Source organism: Pteropus medius, unplaced genomic scaffold (genome assembly GCF_902729225.1).
Source record: "Pteropus medius unplaced genomic scaffold, Ma_sr-lr_union100, whole genome shotgun sequence".
In the NCBI taxonomy this organism is placed as follows: Eukaryota; Metazoa; Chordata; class Mammalia; order Chiroptera; family Pteropodidae; genus Pteropus; species Pteropus medius.
The window spans coordinates 4,342,759-4,363,337 of record NW_024351735.1 but is presented as its reverse complement, the minus strand read 5'-3'; the positions used below and the strand labels follow the sequence as shown (position 1 = coordinate 4,363,337).

Sequence of the window (20,579 nt, the reverse complement as noted above, 5' to 3'; positions counted from 1 at the left end):
TTCACTACAATCAAAAACAGCTTGTTGGTTCTGGAGTCCAACTCACATTATTTTAAAGTATCATTTAAAATGCAATTCATAGGCAAAATTTTAGTAATATCTAGATTTGTTTTACCAGGATATTATATACTATATTTTTGCTTAAATAGTTATCACTTTAATTTTTTTAACAAAGCTGGTAATTTCACTAATGCTGTATACTATTTAAAACAAAATAGAGGGATAAATCACTGCCCTTTTACAAATAGGAATTGCAAATACTCCTTTTTACTGATGTCTTGGAAAAAATGCAAAGTAATATATAAAATTGGCTAGAACTTGAATAGTATTTCATAATGTCACATATGGTCAGTAAAGAAAATAGTATAGTAAAGGAGAAAATAACACACGTAGAGTTTTTAAAGAACGTTTAGTCACCCTCTTCTGAAACATCGAAGAAATAAATAAATTAGTATAGTTTACAATCAATGAATGTAAACAAAAATGTACTGATTTTAGAAAAATGCCTTTGTAATGCTTTTGAATGTGGCAGTTTAATTTTGACATAGCTAAGCAGTAACGTTAAAGTACGTGAATTTTAAAAGAAATACTTGTCTTTGTTCACTAAGGTTCTAATTGTTTATGAGAAAGAAGAGCAAAGCAAAATATATAGCTTTAAAAAAAAAAAACTGAGCCACTGGAGAGCTGAAAAAAAAGTTTCTAGAAAGGAAATTCTAGAAACTTTCTGTGATTATTAATTATAATGAAGAATTTCTTAAAAGTCTGTGATTCTAAAGCATACAGGATTCCATTCATATATTATGGATTCTGAAATAATAAATAAATATGTAATTCACTAACCTTGGGCTTTGAAAAATAGAAACATTTTTCATAGTCATTTGCTTTTATAGTTAAAATAAGTTCAAAATATTATAATTTCTTGTGTTGGAAAATACTGGCGTCTGTTTCCAGTCCATTCACACATTAATTAATGACAGTAATGTTAAGGGGGGATTTTTCAATGTCCACAATGACCTCCCCGGGTAAGCCTTTTCATTTTAAATCTAGGAGTTTTGCTTTGCCAAGAGTAAGTATATACTGATATATGATCCTTAATACTAAACTCTGAGCACATGGTATTTAAATTTTTTGAGTTGGCAAACTGTTTTCTATCTTGTTTGTGTTTAGTTTATAACAATCTGGTCAATTAGATGTCTGGAGCAGAATTCTTTAAACCAAAAGAAAGATGGGAGAAATGGAACACATATGAATGATGACAGAGTTAGAATTGAATCGATTTTATTAGCACAAGAAATAATTTTTTTGACATCATTTCTGCAACCTAAGATTTGGTCACATAAATAGTACTTTTGTATGTTATCATCATTACAATGAGAAAAATTTAGTTTTTCCATGTGCTGATGTTGTTTCTCGAATCCAGCTCATATTTTCATCCAAGAGAAATAACAACTTCCAGTTATTTCTGGGCAATGTGAAATGGCAAGCCAACAGCATGCCACATCACAGCAACCAAGAATATAATTCATAGCACTAAGCAATAATAATAACCAGTAAGCCATTTTCACGGAGTCCTAACTTTCTTCATTTCAAACCTAGTCATCCCAAAGTTCTAATTATATATTCAGTATCTTTCCTTCTTTTTCTACTTCTGTATTTTTATTCTTTGCTTGGTAATTAATTCTGCCCTTGGCATTTGATGGCCTCTACACTCACTTCTTAAAGACAGTTGAAGTCAGTTGAAATGCTTGACCAGAAATCACATGTGAATATTCAATAGCAGTTATATGAAGGTGACACAGAAGAACTTCTAGACCATGGTTTTGAGCTATCTATCACATACCAGATTTCTAAATGAAAAAATAAAAACATCAACCAAGTATTTGAGTATTCTGAATATTTCACATTTAAATAGTTGGAGTCATATAACAAAAATATGAAAATAAAGGAATTGTTTTTCCTTTATGGTGTCCTAAGACTCCTCACTTGAAAAATACCAATGTTCTTGACTATTCTGGCTATTTAATGGCCATTTTATGTGCTAGTTTTTTCATCAATAGTAGTTTATATTTTTTAGATTACTGTTGCCACTGTCACTTTTTAGCAATTCTCTCTTCTTGCCCCTGTAACAGCTTAGTATAATCCATCTGACATCTGGATTAGTAAATTCTTCAAAGAAAAAAATCAACTGATATTTATGAAAATGACTCCAGTTTTTTCCTCTTTATCATAGATTGTTTAATCTATTTTATTTGTTCTGTTGATTTATTTTGAAGGCCCTATTTTTGTATAAATATCATAGTAATTTACCGTATGGGCATTTATGAAATTAGTCATAATGTAAAATGCAGAGAATCAAACAAACAGGCAATATTAACTAAATAAATCGGTGCTGTTCAGACTGTGTGCTCTGGGATATCCCCTGCCCCGAATCTGCCTTCCTCTACCTGCCCTAGCCAGACTTATTTACTTTTATCTTTTATATTTTGGCCTTCTGAATAAGATTTTCTTTGATCAATCAATAGTATAAATTTTGTTTAAATCCTAGACTAAAAAATTTATATGAGGAAGGAAAATGTTTTAGCAATTTTCATGAGTCCAGGCGGCTTCTTCGGATCTATGTCTACTCATTTCCAAGAACGCCCTGGTGAAGCTGCCCTCGGAACTTCCCTGCTGCTAGGCCAGCATAGTCATTTCTAAAGCGTCATCATCATCGAGTCCTGAATTCTGGGGACAGTAAGAAATAAAAAGTGTAAGAGAAAGCAAACTGGATCAGTGCAACTCAACTCAGCCCAGGTATGGGTTCTGTGGACCCAGATCATTAAATGCTAAACTTCAGACACAGAGTAAACAACATTGCTCATTAACTGGCTTAAAGAATATTATCGTAGTGGATTATCCATAATTCCATGTGCTGTATAAATTGAAAGAGACATTACAAAGACATGAGCTATACACTCCCGTACATCTTCTCAATTCAGTCGAAGCTGTTAGTAAGTTAGGCACGTAAGGGAAGTTTTTCAGCTAATTAAAGACTTTCGATATTGTTATAAACAAAGAAAAGCATATAATCAGCTGTCTGAATTTAAAATAGATTTCAGATAAAGGCACAGAGGTTTTGAAGTTTTGTAAACAAATAAATTATTTATTATATAATATTCATATTCTCCATGGAAGAATATGTTTATGTTTTTAAATCGTGTTTCTATATAATACATTTTATAGTGCAAAAGAACATTCCTCCACCTCAAACGGATATTTTGGAGAAAAATTCTAACACATTTACTCTCTTTGCGGATTATATGTTTTATTACCACATATATTATTTCCAAATATTACTTTTTACTTCAAGAGAAAATTAATACACTACTGTCTTAAAATCCTATAGCCTTTAGATGATTGTATCCTTCAAAGTATTTTCTTCTTTGATAAAAAAAAGTACAGGTGGGTTATTACTAAGTTATTTGTCTTGGAATAAGGACAATATAAAAGAATAATATAAAAAAAAAGATTAACACTAATTAACATAATATCCTCAAACTCTTAAGAAAAAAAGTATGGTAATTATATTATCTTGCTTTTTGTTTTCATGTTTTCTTTCTTGTTTTCTTTTTTTCTTTCAGAATGCTGCCATCTTCTGGTCAAATTATATATCATTTCACACAAAATAGAGCCACAATATGAGGCAATTTAGGTTTATATAAAATTCACCTTTTTTTTGTTAGAATAATACAAAACTAGAGAGCTTTAAATAACTTTTCAGGAACTTTAAGATGTTAACTTCACAAAGGAGGTTTCAGGACTCGTAATGCTATCAAAATATATGCTGCGCAGTAAATGCATATGAAGTACAAATAAGGTAAAATAGCTCTAGGGAATATTTGCCTTTGTTCTATTTCTGTTAGAATCCATGGCTAAGTATAATTAAGTGGTTTTGACATATATTTGCTATTTTCATTCTTACAGACTTTCAATTTTCAAAGTGGTTCACCTTGAAAGAATATTTTTATAATATTTTATAAAAATAATGTCCTTCTTACAAAAAAGAGGATTCTTGTGGCTAACACCTGTCTTCTTGCCATACAGTTGCTCATATGTATAACTTCTTTTAGAATTATTTATTTAAAAATATGTAGTTTAAAGGGCCAGTTTTGGTATATCTAAGTATGATTGCTTCCTACTTTCATGGACTTGCTTTTTTATTTTTATTAATTGATTAAACAAAAATTAGAGATTTCATTATATGCCAATCTCTATGGCAAACTCTGAAAATTTAAATAGAAGTTGCCAGCCTTGGACTTAAAAGCATGCAACTTAGTGGATTCCTTTAGCCAAGTCCTAAAAATCTTCACCATACCACACTGTCCTTAACTAATCCACCAAAAACATTTTTAATCAATCAATACCGAAAACTAGTAAATTACAATGCAATAGTGTAAATCATCTAAAAGACTAATTAGCTATCGCTTTTTGTCCCTGATGGTTTCTACCAGATTTTCTTTTCTTTTTTCCCTTATCACATTTAAAATTTGCTGACACATATAATCCATATCAAATAGTCATGACATCAGCAATAGTAATCGACATTTAACAGGTGAGGAATCTTGACACAGTAAGACCCACTGATCTGAGTCGGTCGACAAGAGCTAGGATTATGAATTGGCTAAAAAGAGCAGTCTTGTTTTGACTTTGTCACATGGAAGACCTTTGCATGTGAAAGTTGGCAGTTTACTTTGCCAGACTCTGGAATGATATCGTGACGCAGAATCCTCTAGAAAGATGAAAAGTGTACTGACAGCTCTTAATTTCTACCCTCCCTGTGCTAACTATGAATCTATGAAACAAAGCACTCCACTTTCTCTCTCACACACACCCACACATTTGTAACTCCATTATCACAAAATCACACTTTTTATTCTAAATATGTTGCCCTTTCCATGTTCAAAATTTGCCTAATTAGAAGGGTCGGTAGGTCTTGGACAGGGAGAAGGTGAAGGGGTGAAGAAGGAATGCATGTCATTAGCAAGTCCTCCTCAGCTTTGCCTTATTTCACTGGCAGCATCCCACTATTTTTCCCATTATTAAGAAAACAGGTAATGATCACGTGCGTTATTGAATAGTGATTACCAGATAACATGAAAATGCTCTTCATAGTCTCTGTAAGAGAAAATACGAGCCACTGCACAAACCTTAAGCTTAAGAATTCATCATGTGATCAGTCCCTAGCAGTCAACCCGTTCTCTTCACCTAAAAGACATGATGAAGACTGCATGAGAGTGGCTTTCTTCTTTTGGATGCTTTTACTTAGAACGATAATTAGAGTACAATGTAATCTTTTTCAGGATTCATGCTAATGAAAATATTAGGAGAATTTTAGAAAATCTACAAGTCACCTTAATGAGTATCCTAGGTATAAATTATTTTCTGAAATTTTAGAGCTGACATAAATATATTATACATAATATACTTGACAAAAAGTATATTATAAACAAATATATTAAACATATTATGTATAATATATTTATTATCTTGGGTTTTTAATCCAAGTTTAATACATTATTTATAGTTATATATACTTTATGCTCTTGTTTTGAATTAGAATGGTAGCCAAGCTGTGAAGCATATAAAATTTTTAAAATTTTCATGACATGCCAAAAAAATAGCTGTTGAAATTTTCAATTTAAGTATTAAAGAATTTAGCATTGAGTTGGCCTGCCCTTTGGCCTTCCGGGGTCAGAAGTTAAGTTGAAGCTTGGGTTTGGAGTGCTCACAGTGAAGCATCTAAATCCATTACGAACTACACAATCCTTTGAGATCTATTTCTAGGGGCAAAATATTAAATATTGAAAATCACCAATTAAAAGAAGATATAATTCTTTCATTTATAGCATTTCCATAGAGACCTCTTTTTTTTTTTTTACTCCTACAGCACCCAGGTCTTCCTAGATGATCTCCAATCCAAGTATTAAGCAGGCTCGACTCTGCTTAGCTTCCAAGATCAGACGGGATCAGGCATGTTCAGGGTAGCAACCATAGAGGCCTCTTAAGCAGAAAATTTCACTGTATAGGTATATAGATTTGTCCTTCATTAATGCTTTTTCTATTTGATTGAATTCTTTTGGAAATTAATTAGATTTAGGTTAAATTTTGATAAAGCAGTTCTCAACATGCAAATTATGGTAAAAAATTTTCATGAAACAAAGCAATACAGATCAATACAATTATTCTTAACATTTTATAAAGCTGGGCACACTTTGTATAAATACACACTTAATGCATTTTATCTTTTCTCTTTTTTTGTGTATAACAAACTAGTTTTAAAATATTTTCACTTTAATTAAATAATTTAGTCCCTTTAAAGAGGTATTCATGAAGATTCAGTGATTTACGGAAGTAAATCTCTTAACAGTGCTTGATACATAGTAAGCCCTCTACCACTGATAGCCATTATTATACTTCAATTTATACAACAGATTTGCTCTTTAAAAAGAGTATATAAAATATTTTTGGGGAATTGATTAATATTTTAAATAATCTATTTGTATTTTGCTTATTCTATAGAAAATTGTTCTTTGAGCTGAATCAAAATCTGATATTTTCTATACTAGGGCATATAGTAAGGAGAGACACGTACAATTGAGAAAGGAACCAAGACAACTGAGTTAACTAAGAAGATCAATAGCCTGTGAAGGACATCCTTGTTCTACATGCCCTCAAATAAGATAAGGAGCGATTTACAGAGTCAAGTTCCCAGAAAGATTGGAATATTCAACCACAGGCAAAAATGAGAGATATGAAGGAGCCTTTTTATTATCAGAGAAACCCCACAGCACACTTTTGTATTCAAAATGACCCTAATGAATGTGGTCATTATCTGGGAAGACAAGGATTATGAAAAAGATTAATAATTCAGTCACCCCTCTTTGCATCCATCTTAATAATTATCATTTGAATTTCAGCTACAGCCATCTTTGCTGCCATCTCTAGCTACACTTCTTTGTTGCTATTCTCTGAGTCGACCCGTGGTAACTGTCAGGTCGTGGTGCACATAGAATCCCAACTGTCTGGCCCCATTAGGGAGATTCTAAAGCACATATATTATAAATGAGAAACACATATGTTCCTGACAAATTTGTTTGTCTGGCTTCTTAATAGCTTACCACATAGGCTTCTTTCTATATAAGCAAAAATTTCATGCCAAAAAGTATATTAAGATGAATTAATATGACTACTTCTTTTAAAATGAAGTATCTTGTGTACCTCTATAAAATTTCTTGTTGCAATCAATGGCATGTTCCTTAGTACCCAAGAAGATGAGGTAATACTTTAACAATTGGTCAAAATTGGACAGAAAGTTCATGAACTGTGTTTGTTTTATAATTATAATAGTTCAAATGCCAGCAAATATGTATCAGAGTTTCAGTAGCAATTAATACAAACACTTAAAGGAGGGATTTCTGCACTGTATTGGCGCCTCTAAAGAAATGATGTTCTTCTCATGTCACCGTAGAAGAATTTGTTTGGACATTTTCTTGGAATGTTCGTGAACTAACTACTAATCCTAGAATAATACTGCTGTTTGTATACAAAACGGTTGTAAACAGGCTACCCACGAAAACAATAATTTATATTGATTGCAGTTCTCTTTTTAAATGTTTAATCTTTACTAACAAGTATTAAGGAAAGCATGACTTTGAAACTTTGACATGAAATTTTCTGGAGCTTTTAAAATCATCCCTGATAAATGTCAGTTTGCTTTAGCCCCACTTTTTCTCAAGCATTTAGTATCTTACTTCCTGTTACCAAAATCACACATGCACACACATTTTTTTAAAAAGTATCAAGGCAAATATAAGTGGTAAAGAAGGTATACCCATTTCCCAATAAGCAAAATCTCAAATTGCAAGTCAAATGAATAATCGCCCTATTTTAATGCTTCAGTTATCTACCTCTGTCACTTCCTAGCAAATGTATTTTCTAGAGTATTTGGCTCTTGAGAATGAATATAACAGCATCACAACTTTTATTTGATCCTTTTGTGACAGACTTGCTCAAAAGTAAAGATGCCTTTAAATACCAAATATTATCTTCTGATTATTTATGTTTTATTTACTTATTCAGTAATCATTTATTGAGTGCCTACTATGTGCCAAGAACTATGCTAGATACTAGAGATACAGCAGACTTCCTCAAGGAGCTCACAGTTAAACAGGGAGATGCACTAATAAACAATTAATTCTAACTCAGGAAAGGCAGGGGTGGGGCACCTAAACTAGTTCTGAGGGCGTCAAGGAAAGGTGGCACATAAAGTTGCTCAGGAATAATTCTTTAATATTGAAGAACTGGTGGATCTACCCTGGTAAAAGTGGAGAGAGCCTAGGAAAGAACTTTCTAAGCAAAACAGTCTGTGAAAACAAAGACATGGAGGTCAGAAAGCCCACAGAACATTTTGGGACTATCGGATGATTCAGTCTGGCACAAAACAAAACAGTGATGTCTGAACTGATGTATCAGGAATGCAAAGGGGGAGAATCCAAAATATATTAAGAAATTATAACCTATATAACAAAGGAACGTATTGGATGTAAGGTGTAAAAGAGGAGGGAAGAAGCAAGACCTCATAATGACTGAGCAACAAGAAATATGATAATACCCAGATAAGGAATATCGGTGGTATCCACTTTTCCTTCTTCTGAAAACCACCCCCAATTTTCATTTGAGGATCCTTCCTCAATATCCAGTTCATATGGTATGGCAAGGCTGCCCCCAAGTATACAGCTTGTGACCCAGATCAGGGCCACCCAAAATACTGCAATTCCCCTCACTCAAATCATGTGGGAGGATGTGTGAATGTGTATTTGTGCTGCCAGTAGGTGAGGGAGGGAGGCCAGTAGGTGAGGGAGGATCCACCTATCCTAAGCTAGTCCAATTAGGGTTTGAATAGCAGGAATTTTGTGAGACCTTCTAGAAAAGATGCTCTCTCCTTTGCATTAGGAGTTAGAGTCGCAAGAATATGAGACTAGGCCTGCTGGTGCCATCTTGCCACCCCAGAAAGAGAAACTAAGAATGCAGCCAAACTAGAGAAGCAGAGCTGAGCGAGGAAGCAAGGACATGCAGGTTCTGGTGATATTCATTGAGCCCTACTTTCAGCCACACCTGAAGCCAACCCTATAACTAGACTATTCAATTATGCACATCAATATGCTTAAGCCATCTGTAGGAGAAAGAGTCCTAGTGAATACAAAAATCAAGAGCAATGCCTGGAAAGCAGTTTAAATATACAGGCCTGGAGCTCCAAGGAGAAATCTGTCGTGCAGTGTTGTCTGCAGATAGGTGATTTTAAACATGGGATGATCACTCAAGTGACATGAGAAAAGGCTGAGAAAAAAACACAGAAAACACCAACATTTGATCAATTAGTCACCCAACAAATGTTTATTGAGCACTTACTCTGGCAAAAACTACATCACTAACAAAAGTGACAATAATAATAATGATAAGCTCTTGTCCTTTTAGAACTGATAGTATATAGAAGGAAAAAATAACCAAAAAAGTAAGTATATTTAATAATGACATGTTCTAAGGAGAGAGATAAGAAGAATGAGTGGAGCGGGGGCTTTCAGTCAGTGAACTGGTTGGGCCCCACTAGGAGGCTGGCATTAGTTTTTTTTAAGTAAAGACTGGAAGGAAGTGAGAAAGCAAACCATATAGATCCTGAGGAAGAGCATTCCAGCTGGAGGAACAGTGGATGCAGAAGGCTCGAGGCGGGAGTGCACTAGGTATTCCAGGAAATTGAGTTAAGCGTCAGTGAGCTAGGGCTGAGTGAACAAAACAGAGGGACCAGGGCATCGAAAGACTCACGGGCAATCACAAGGACTTTGACTTTTATTCTGAGTGAGATGGGAAGCCTGCGGAGGATACCCGATAGAGATATTACATGATCTGACTTAAACTCTAAATGGACTGCTGTGGCTACTGTAAGTGCAAGGGGGCCACCAGGGAGGCCAATTAGGAGGCGAATATAACAGTGAAGGTGAGAGAGGATGGTGGCTGGGCCAAGGCAGTAGCACTGGTGGTGATAAAAATGTTCATATCCTAGATATATTTTAAGGGAGAGAAAACAGAAATTCTGATGGATTGAATGTTATCTGTAAGAGAAAGGAAGAAGTCAGGGATGTCTTTAGGATTTCTGCCTGAGCTACTGGAAGAATGAGAGAAACCCTCAGAGGAAACTGTATTGGAAGATCCAAAAAATGGTGAGAGGGCACGGTGGCAGAAAGCCACAGAATACAGTTTTGAGAAGGAGGGCACAGTTAACACTTTTAAATGCTGCAGGGAAATCAGGGGAATAAAGAAGGACTAAAAATTGCCCATCAGATTTAACAATAACAGCAAAAGCAGATCTTTGATAATTTTGGTAAGAACAATTGTCACCTTTTTTTAATTTTTTTGGCCAAAGTCAAAAATATGGAACTTATCAGACTAAAAGGAGGTATATCAATAAATCGAATAGAAAAAAATAAATCTATTTGAAGTTCAACCGAATTCAACAAATCTATTCTATGTATGGCCTGCTGGGAGAGAGAGGAATTGAAGACATGGTACCTGTTCTCTGGCACTAAAGAGCTATAGGGCACATATGTGACCATGGAAAGGCAGCATGGCCCTGTGCATCCCCATTCTCTAAGCAGAAAGAGCACTGCTAACATCAGTACCACTTACCCTTACTCAGGAAAAAAGTTCTCTTTGTTCTAGAAACAGTAAGCCATTAACATCCAACCCTCACCTTACACTCTGTGAGGCCTGTTTAGCCTAAAAGTTCAAAGTATATGTTTTCACACCAGACCACCTAGGTTCATCTCCCAGGACTGACATGTGCCAACTCAGTTCACAAATAAGTATGGCTTAAATGGAATGTGTCCTCTGACAGAACACTGATATTTTGTAAGCATTTTTTTTCCTACACAGGGAAAAACTGCCTTGCATTTTCAGTTGGGTTATCTCCCACTGTAGCAACCTCAAGTCCTTCACGATTTTCCTGCAGCAAATAAGAACTTGGTCACATGGTTGTGCTGTCCCATGAAGTATAACGGCAACACTTCCATCAGCCACAGATGTCCTTACCATGAGGGAGAAGAAGCCACAGCTCTGAGGAAGGAAAAATGGGAGGTGAGGAAGGGAAGAAGGAAAGGGATGCCACATGAATGAGTTTGTGTGATGGATGCACTGCCCACGGGCAAGAAGATGTGGCAGCCCTTTATCACAGTGGGACAGTAATCTCTCGGCTCTAAAGTGAGGATCAAAACATTATCTGTTTGAAAATTCCCTATCGTATCTTCCAAGAACAGCTCTAATTTTCTTTTCCACATTGAGTTATATATCACTGGAACAAATTCAGCTGTTTGGAACACAGTGGTCACTTCAGGCCAGTATCAAAGATTTGATCCTTGTCTAGACTTACTAGTTTTTACACACAGATAACAGTTCTAAAGCCATAAACACTATTTAAACTCCAGACAATTATTGATTATAGTTGGAGCTAGAAGAAAGTGTGTGCTTATTTCTGTGAAATAGCTCTTTAAATTGAAAAACATATCAAGGCTCTTGTCCTAATAACATCATATCATCCTCATTTGCAAACTTAACTCAAAGAATCTCTTGAAACTCTCTCTTATCCTGGGTCTTTTGCACTAGTGCCAGCAGATAGGCCAAGCTTGCTGAATTCATCCTTATGTAGCCTAATTAAGATGAAGGAAAGATATGAAAGAGATGAATAAGCCACAAAGTGTCACTTCTGCTACATTCTGTGAAACTAAAGATTACAGAGAACTGGATTTTAGGATTTCGAAGAATACAGGAAAGATTCAGTGTGCTAGACTGCATAAAGAAAACAAACCTTTCTCAAAAACAAGCACCATTTTGTTTTGTTTTGTTTTGTTTTGTTTTGTTGCTGTAATAAAGAAACAATACTGTACAAAGAAACAATTCACAAGGAGATCTTTGGTAGGTAGAGGCTTCTTTCCTTCCATTAGGCCCCCTAGCGAGGATTGAGATGTGTGAGCTAACATGTAGGCAGCTCTCATGATCAGGATGCCAAATGTGTTACAGGATCTTTAAGGACAGCGTAGGATCATGGCCAGCAATTCTCTGTGCCGCGTTTCCCAGCAGGTCAAGGTCTGGACTGACCAAGGCACATTTCACATCCTGAGTTACAAACATTGCGAGTCACCCATTTTCATGTAGGCCTGATCAGATCTAACCTTGCAAACTCTGACAGGAGACAGGATTGCAGATGGTGTGAAGGGAGGGATGCACAGCAGGCAGGATGAGTGACCAAGTCTAAAGTTAAAACCCCAAATTAGAAAAGAGTGAAGGATTTTAAAGAGAAAATGAGAGAACATGACAGAAGCACAGAATCAAAGGGAAAATAAACTAAATTTCATCCTGCCTCTCTTCTAGGTTTCAGCATTACAAAATACAGTAACATAGCCTCAAGGGCAACACAGAGAGGAAAGGGAAAAGAGGCAAAGTTCATGGTTGGGAGAGTGAGCAAGCACGAATGGGGGTTGGAGAGAAAGTTTTCCCTGCGCATACAAGAAAGGAAGGAAGGAAGTGATGCAATGCAGCCAAGAATGCAAGATAGCTCAAACAATTCCACAGAGACCGAACTGTGTGAAGGAGCTGCCCGAACGCAGAGTAACTGATGGGAAAGCTCCTGGAACAAACCGCAGCCAGATGACCTCCAATCAGAGGGGAAATGGAGACTTTGGTCTGAAAGGAACAAGGCCATACTTAGGCCCATGTCCAAGGACGGGCATATGGCCTTGATTGCATCTTGAGAGAGCACTCAAAAGGATAGAAATGGCAGTAAGACCCAGTCAGGGGAAGTTCATGGACTAAAATTCACATCCTCTCTAGCTGAGCAGATTACTAAATTTTTTATTCCTTCTCTTCCTGTCTGAACTTGAGAGGAAGAGAATGAAATAAAAATCAAGGCCTCTCAATTCTATCCCCAGCTCTTCAGTTAATTAGTTGCGAGACTTTATCTCCCAGGATCTCTGCTTATTTATCCTTAAAATGAGCGTGTTAGATCGCCACTCGTGGTTTTAGCAGTAGAATCTCATCACACACCCCTCCCAGCAGCCCACAAAGAACCTTGCATACACTACAGGCTCCATGGGGTCAAGGCCATTCTATCTTGATCACTATCACATCACCACATTTGGAACAACACCAGGCACATCGTAAGAGATGCTCGATGGATATGTTAAATGAATTGAAGCAGACCATAATCCATGAAGCAGATAAAAGCAGAGCTGTCTTGGCTGAAAGCACTATGGCACCTACTACTGTCCTCTTCACCCTGGGGTCCTTGTGGAAGCTTCAGGACTGCAAGAAACCCAATTTGAACACCACTGGACTAGATGTAAAGGCTTCTCCTCTACAAGTTATAATTCCATGGCCTCTATGCAGCACACGTTGAGTTGAAGTTGAGTAGAAATTAATCTGGTTTGGCCCAAATTCACCTGACCGAAGGATCACTTTTCCCACTTCACCCTCTACTTCAAAGTCTTGGTCTTTTAACCCTCTTGCTGGTACATTTTCCCCTCCCTTTGCAGAAGATGAAAGCATTTTTCCAGACAGGCCTGCTGTGAGTGACTTCATGGAAATGAATATCTTGCATCCCTAATGTGCCTCTCATACGAGGAACTCCTCGTATTTATTTATTTTTAAGAATAGGGCTGGGAGGTTGACATTTCCATTAGCAACTGAGGGATATTTTTTTTTTAAATAAAAAACCCTACTCCTCAGTGAGACATGCCTCACATTCCGGTCTCCCCACTTCAGGCAGTTATGTGCTACTAAATATGCGGTGGAAATGACACATGTCTGGAAACTCAGAAGCAACGCCGTCTCGAAACTGCTTGCTCAGTGGTATACAATGAAGGTGTTGTAAGTGGTTAATTGAGGAAGGCAGACTCCAAGATTCTCAAAAGCAAACTTTGTGGCACCTTATGCATCTGGCAATTGATGTATTCAAAGGTGTCTTATGTTTGAGGGCTGATCACACCTATAGCAAGATAAAAGCACAGAGTCATATGACCTTCCAGAGGAACCCACGGATATCATAGTATCTTGTGGCAAAGTGAAGTCAGTAATTCTACCTACAAGGGAGGGTAACATAAACATACCAATAAAAGGGATGGGTCAGCTCCTCATACTTTACCTTAGATATTAGCAAGCCATGTGGGCACTTGACTGATTGCATTTTAGAGCCTAGCATGCTTCTTTCTACTCCAAAGGACAGACGTAATCAGTTTAACTTAAAGTATTTTTCTCTCAATTTATGTCAACAGAGATATCCATATTGGTATTCTCTTGACCCATGTGGAGGCCAGTAATAGGATAGAGGCTGTGAAATGGAAATTAAAAATGGAATTGGATTGCTAAAGATTATACTAATGGAATACAGATTGGATTAAGCATAAATTAAGTATCAGAACAGAAGGACATTTGTCCCAGTTGAAGACTGTTTTGAAAGTCTTTGGGCAAAAATATGAGATTTATTAAATATGAGGGGGAAACTTGTCAACTACCTTTTAACAAACTCAAAGAGTTTCTTAGACAACAATTACTTTGTATTGTTTTGATGGCTTATAGGTAAGTGAATTAGAGCTATAAGATAATTTTCCTTAAAATATACATGTTTTTATCTAATTGGGGCAAAGGGGTTTAGTTTTGATTGATTCTTATTGGAAAAAGTCTCCAATATGTAAAAAATTTAAAAATCACCTAATCCTATTCCAAAAAGGGAACTCATGTAAGCTTAGAAATTTATGTGCCAGTACTCAGGCCACCAAACTAAAGGAGAGCTATGAGTGGCATTACCCAGAGTCCTGGAAATTAAGAAATAATGTTTGACTGTAACAGGGGAACAAACTGGGGAGCAACTTGAAGAAAAAGCTGATGGGCTGATGTTCCATGTAGAGTTCAGCCTGTCAGAGTATCTGGACCAGAAACCACCTTATTAATTGTTCTTCGTCTTCCCTTGAGTTCCTTTCTTTTCTCTAAAACTGGAGTATAGCCCTGTATTAAGCAAGATCTGGAAAGGGAGACCTCAGGCAGAAAAGAAGGAGATAAAAGCAAAATTTGAGCAAAATCACACCTGGGCATGTGTACACATACACACACTCATATACATATGCATCCTCTCCCCTCTAACACTCAAGTCATAAGTAATAAAGAAACCATTGTAGAAATTCCTTTCAAATTTCAGAGGACTTCAGAAAAAGTTAAGAGTACCTTTGTACCTGGTTTCCTTCAGCCAAGTAAAGCAAATGCCACACAGCATACAGCTTTGTTCTTGATCGTTCAAGTTATCATTTTGGTGCCAAATATAAAGAGATCCAAATGAAATCCAATTTTGCAATCACCAAACACAGAAATATGTGAGCACACTTGGCAAGGTTAGGTTTCGCTTGTCCTGCAGTGCTTTTGGAAAACGAAGTTGTAGGATTCTTTTGCATGGTAGTGGGGTGTTTTTGTTTTTTGCTTTTGATTTTATGAGGTGAACATGCAAAAATAATTTAACAAATAAACTTAGTTTCTACATCATAGTAAAAGCGATGTATGGTAATTTGTTCTTTGCCTCTCCCCTGTCCTTTTTGTCATAGAAAAAGCAATAACTTGGAATAAGAACTAAGTTCAATCTCTGATTCTGTCGCTAGCTTTAGGACCTTGTACTAATTTTTTCTCTGAGCGTCAGTGCTGTTCATTCATAAAATAGGAATAAATGAACATAGTTCTCATGGTTACCATGAGGTTTAACAGAAAGAGTAAATGTAAATGCTTAGCATTCATTCCTAAGAAGTCCCCACAGCCTGTAGCTCTGGGGCAGAACCAGACAGAAAGCAAAGACTCTGCCCTCAGGAAGCAAATCTTCAAATGGGAGATAGATAGCAAACTACAAAGAAATTCCAAATGCATACTTACAGATTTGTTCCATGGGCTCTCATTTGTAGATCTTAACAGAATTAGGATTTTGCAATAATTTGTGTGATTGTACGATTAATCTTTATATACCCAACTAAAGTGTAGTCTCTATGATGGTAGACCAACTATTCCATGCCCTTACCATGTACAGAGTAGGCAAATATGCATAATTATGCAATAAACAAATGAATGCATTGTGATAAGGAAATAAACAGAAGGGTATAATTGAGAAAATAGATATATGAGGCAGTAAATCTTTTAATAGGATAGTCTAGAAAGGTCTCTCTAGGATGCTGGAACTCTTAGATGATGAGAAGAAGCTAGCCATGTGGATGAAAAGAGCCAGGAGAGGAGAATTCTAGATAGGAAATATCCAGGGCAGAAATCTTGAGACAGGAAAGAGCATGGGAATGCTTGAGGAATTGGAAGGGGCCAGTGTGGCTGATTAAGGGTGAGTGGCTAAATCACACAAGGCCTACAGACTATAAGTTTGAGTTTTATTCTGTACTTAACACAAGTTCCATTTCCCTCTTCCACACCTCCCTTCGTTTATAGTTTTGCTTTAGTAACAAGATTAACATACGTTTAAAATTATGCAACAATACTGAATAGCAGGTAACTAATCATGGATTATGAAAAACAGATATCCATATTCAGAATTGGAAAGGCTGTGAACTAAAGTATCCAGGAAAGGTTAACCTACATTGGAGTTTATCTCTAAGTTCGGGCTTACCCTTGAAATTATTGCATTATCAGGTGCTTGGCTCCCCACTTTATAGAGTGACCAGAAAGCTGACTGTACCAAAATGAGTGTTCTAAGTCACACTTTGTTGCCTCTACTTTGGAAAATGTTAAGAAATTTTTTCAAACCAGACTTTACACCGCCACAAAACACAGAATTTTTCTGCATTTTTACTGATTGATTTCCAGCAAGTCATTTAATCTTTATTGCTCAGCTTTCACATCCTCTCATGTCATCGAGTTCACCTTCCCTGCAGATTTTGTCTTCAGCTTTTAGAATAACTCCCAAAAATGTGCTAATTTGCCCCTGCCTGTTAAGCAAATTCAATGTGCGCCACTGCTCAATACTTTCATTCTTTGGGGCAGGAAACTGGAAAGTTCTGCTGATTTTTCAGAAGTTTAGTGGCTGGCATCTATTGTGTCCCGTGACTCTTTGGCTCTGAGTTTGGATTTATGTCTTTTAGGAAATTCTCTATTCTTCTCTCTTCTTCCTGCCTTGACTATTGGAGATCTATCTTAGCTTGGCTTAGCATTCCGATCATTACCTAATGCCATGACTTCTTTATAGACAATTACTGATAAATGTGATTGATGAGATCTTGGGCAGCAGTAGCTATTGTCAGTCCTTTTAGTTCTATCCTTCCATGTGGGACATTTGATTTGGTAGAGGAAGTCTGCCAAAAAGTTCCTAGATGTTTTGTCTAGAACTTTCTTTGAAATACACAAAATGATATGTAATGAAGACTTTTTATACTTATGCTACTTCTTTAAAACTCCTGAAATCAGTATTAAATGACAGTGAACATATTTGTGTTATAATATAAAATTTAAAAAAGAAATATAATATTGTGTATGGAGCATGAGCCCAACCATGTAAAACAGCATACGAAGAAGGAAACAAACCAAGCTGTGGACAATATTTATATCTGGGCATGAGATTATGGATTTTTATTATTATTATTTCATAGTTTTCTGCATTTAATAATTTTTAGGGCATAAATTACTTGCAAAATGAGAAAAATTACGGTATTTATAAAAGAAAGAAATCACACAGATCACACAGAATAGGTGTTATTCTCCTGATTCTCCAGGTCCTCAACTTGGGGCACATTAGAATTAACTGGAGAAAAATAAATAAATGATAGATAGATGAAGGAGTTGGGAGAAAACTTTTAGAGGCGATGGATATGTTTATGGCCTTGATTGTAGTGATGGTTTCATGGGTATATACTTATCTTCAAATTCATCAAATTTTATACATTAAGTATATACAGATTTGTATATGTCGATCATACCTCAATAAAGTGAGATTTTTAAATAAATAAATACATACATACATACATACATACATGAATGAATAAATGAATAAATAAATAAATAACTGGAGAATTTAAATGTTCCCAGTTCCCAAGCTGAACCATGTACCTATTAAATCAGAAACGGAAACCCAGGCATTGATATTTGTAAGTTCCTAAGTGATTTCAATGCACAGCCAAAGTTAAGACCCACAGGTGGACTAATTGAATAGCTTAGATCGGTGGTTTGCAACCCGACTGCAATTAGAATCCCGTAGGGAGCCTTTATAAGCGTGGTCCCTAAGCACATGTTTTGACTTTAATTGGTTTGTAGGGAGGCCCTGGCACATTTTAAAGTTTCCCAGGTGATTCTGATATACAGACAGGGTTGTACCCCACTGTCTTAGGGAAACTAAGATGTGTTGAGTATTCACTCTGAGCAGGGCCATGTGCTGAGTGTTTTATGTCATTAATTCTCAAAATAATCCCACAAGGTGGGTATTACTATCCTCATCTTACAGAAGAGAAAACTAGGAGTCAGAGACATTAAATAAATTGCTCAAGGCAACCTAGCCTGTTTGAACCCCGGTAATCTGTGTCCTGTGGGGAAAGGCAAAGAAAGAATTCTCTCCATTTCTGCCAGAATGCTTTCTAAATACCAGAATGGAGAATCTGGCATACACAGATTCGTTTAAAATGTTGATGCAGCAGCTCTTTATAAGTCTTTCAATTATCAATAGTCTTATTCTTGTCAAACTCTGCCAGATGAAAAAAACACATCTGTAATCTCCTGGGTATTTCTGTTTATTCATTTCATAACAACCTGAATAGCATTAATGTAAATTCATATATATTATGATACATACTGTAATGCTTTAGGACTTAAACTTCTAATAGTGTCTCATTGCTTAACTTTATGACATTATCCATCTTCTCTCTTGAAATCATGGTATGGTTTATATTTTTATTTTATTTTATATCATTTTTTTGGTAATAAACAGTTAAGTATATTTTGAGAATTTCTTAAAGAATTTTGTAAAACTCATTAAGTGATTGAAGGCACTGATCAGTTGTCACAAAATTAGTTTTAAGCTTGCTGTTCCAGACAAATTTCAACACTGCTGAATTTGCTGAGATTTCCTCTCTGGTGCTTCATTAGACTGAGTTGCGTTTTGCTGAACCTGCTAAAAATAAACTTTACCTCTTCCGATAGTCAAGATTCCCACGCTGACCTCAAGCAGAGCTGCAGGTGCACATCTCAGCAAAACTGGGGCCTTTTCATTTATAATCTCAGTCTCAGGTCTTTAAAGCAAAACTCATTTGCCCAGATTTGTATAGCATTACCTGAGCGTAACTTTACCCAATAAAGCCAAATTGATGGGTAAGGAGACAAAATAAGCCATTTCAATGCCAGGAATTCCGGATCAGCTTATAGGGCAGGATTTGTGAGACAGCAGAGAGGACAGAGAACAATACTGTGTAAAAAGATTATTTGTAACTGTTGAAGATGAACTTGCACGATGAACTAGGCATTACCTTACAGATAATTTTGCAAACGAATGAATATCATTCACAAACTTGCAAGATAACATAATCTTAATTTGAATAACTTGGTCTGTGAGTATACATAAAAAGAGAAAAGAAAGAAGTTTTAGAAGAAATGGTCATCTTGGGTGCTTATGTTCAGATAAAAGGGAAATCTTTTCTACTCACCACCCCTTTTTTTTTCGTTATCCTCTGATAGCATTTTAATTTGGCTCCTTCCTTAGAAGGAATTTTATGTTGCCCTTCAAGGATATTGTAACCCTGTGTTTAGTGACTAGGTTATTTGGGAAAAAGAAACTATAAGGAATAAAATAAAATAAATGTTTAATGTTTATTTTTTAAAAAGAAAAAAAAAACCTCTCATTACATTTCTTTTGCCTATCATAGAGCAGGAAAAAAATACGAGAGGCAAATTAATAAGAGTCTGTGCATCTAAGCAAGCACGTAAATAATAATAATAACTTACCAGAGAAATAGTGCACTTTTGGACTAAATGCAAATCAAAAGCCATTCCCATTCGTATAGCCAGACAGCACGTATTCTTTGAAGTTTCCCTAATCTGGAGGAAACAAAACTGATACTTTGAGATCAAAGTCTGATTAGAGTTTTAGTGAAGTTCCTCATTATTTTATTATTATTTTATTATTTATAAAATTTTATTTTGATATTTAATATTTACATTGTTAATATAAATATTCGATATCAATGTTTATGTAAATATCAATACCAAAATGATTACCCTAAGTAGAATTAATATACTTTTTATTATCAAATGGCCCTCTTCTAATTTCTTCCAAGTATTTTTACATCTTCAGGGAGTTGCAAAATTTCTAATATGTCATTAATTCAGGATATTCTCCAGCATTGAATAAAAATCAGTGGTTTTGTTTATCTAAATTTTCGTAAGAGTTCAAAACATGTGTTGCAAAAGTATATCCACTATTGTAATTCTCAAGAAAGCTGAAGATGAAAAGAATTGGGATTTGATTCACCAAAGGAGACTCAACC

General features: G+C 35.7%; 1 protein-coding gene across 6 annotated transcripts in view; it reads left to right on the top strand.

Annotated features, from left to right (window-relative positions):
- The window catches only part of DLC1 (DLC1 Rho GTPase activating protein), a 352,000-nt gene that overhangs the window by 107,813 nt on the left and 223,608 nt on the right, over window positions 1-20,579 (top strand). Inside the window, exon 5 of one of the 6 annotated variants that reach the window (XM_039846505.1) lies at window positions 3,621-5,434. The exons of the other annotated variants lie outside the window; for them this stretch is intronic. Coding sequence (XP_039702439.1) covers window positions 3,621-3,668 — 48 coding nt within the window. The 3' untranslated portion in view covers window positions 3,669-5,434. Of the gene's footprint in view, window positions 1-3,620; window positions 5,435-20,579 lie in introns of those variants that run through there. 6 annotated transcript variants of the gene reach the window in all.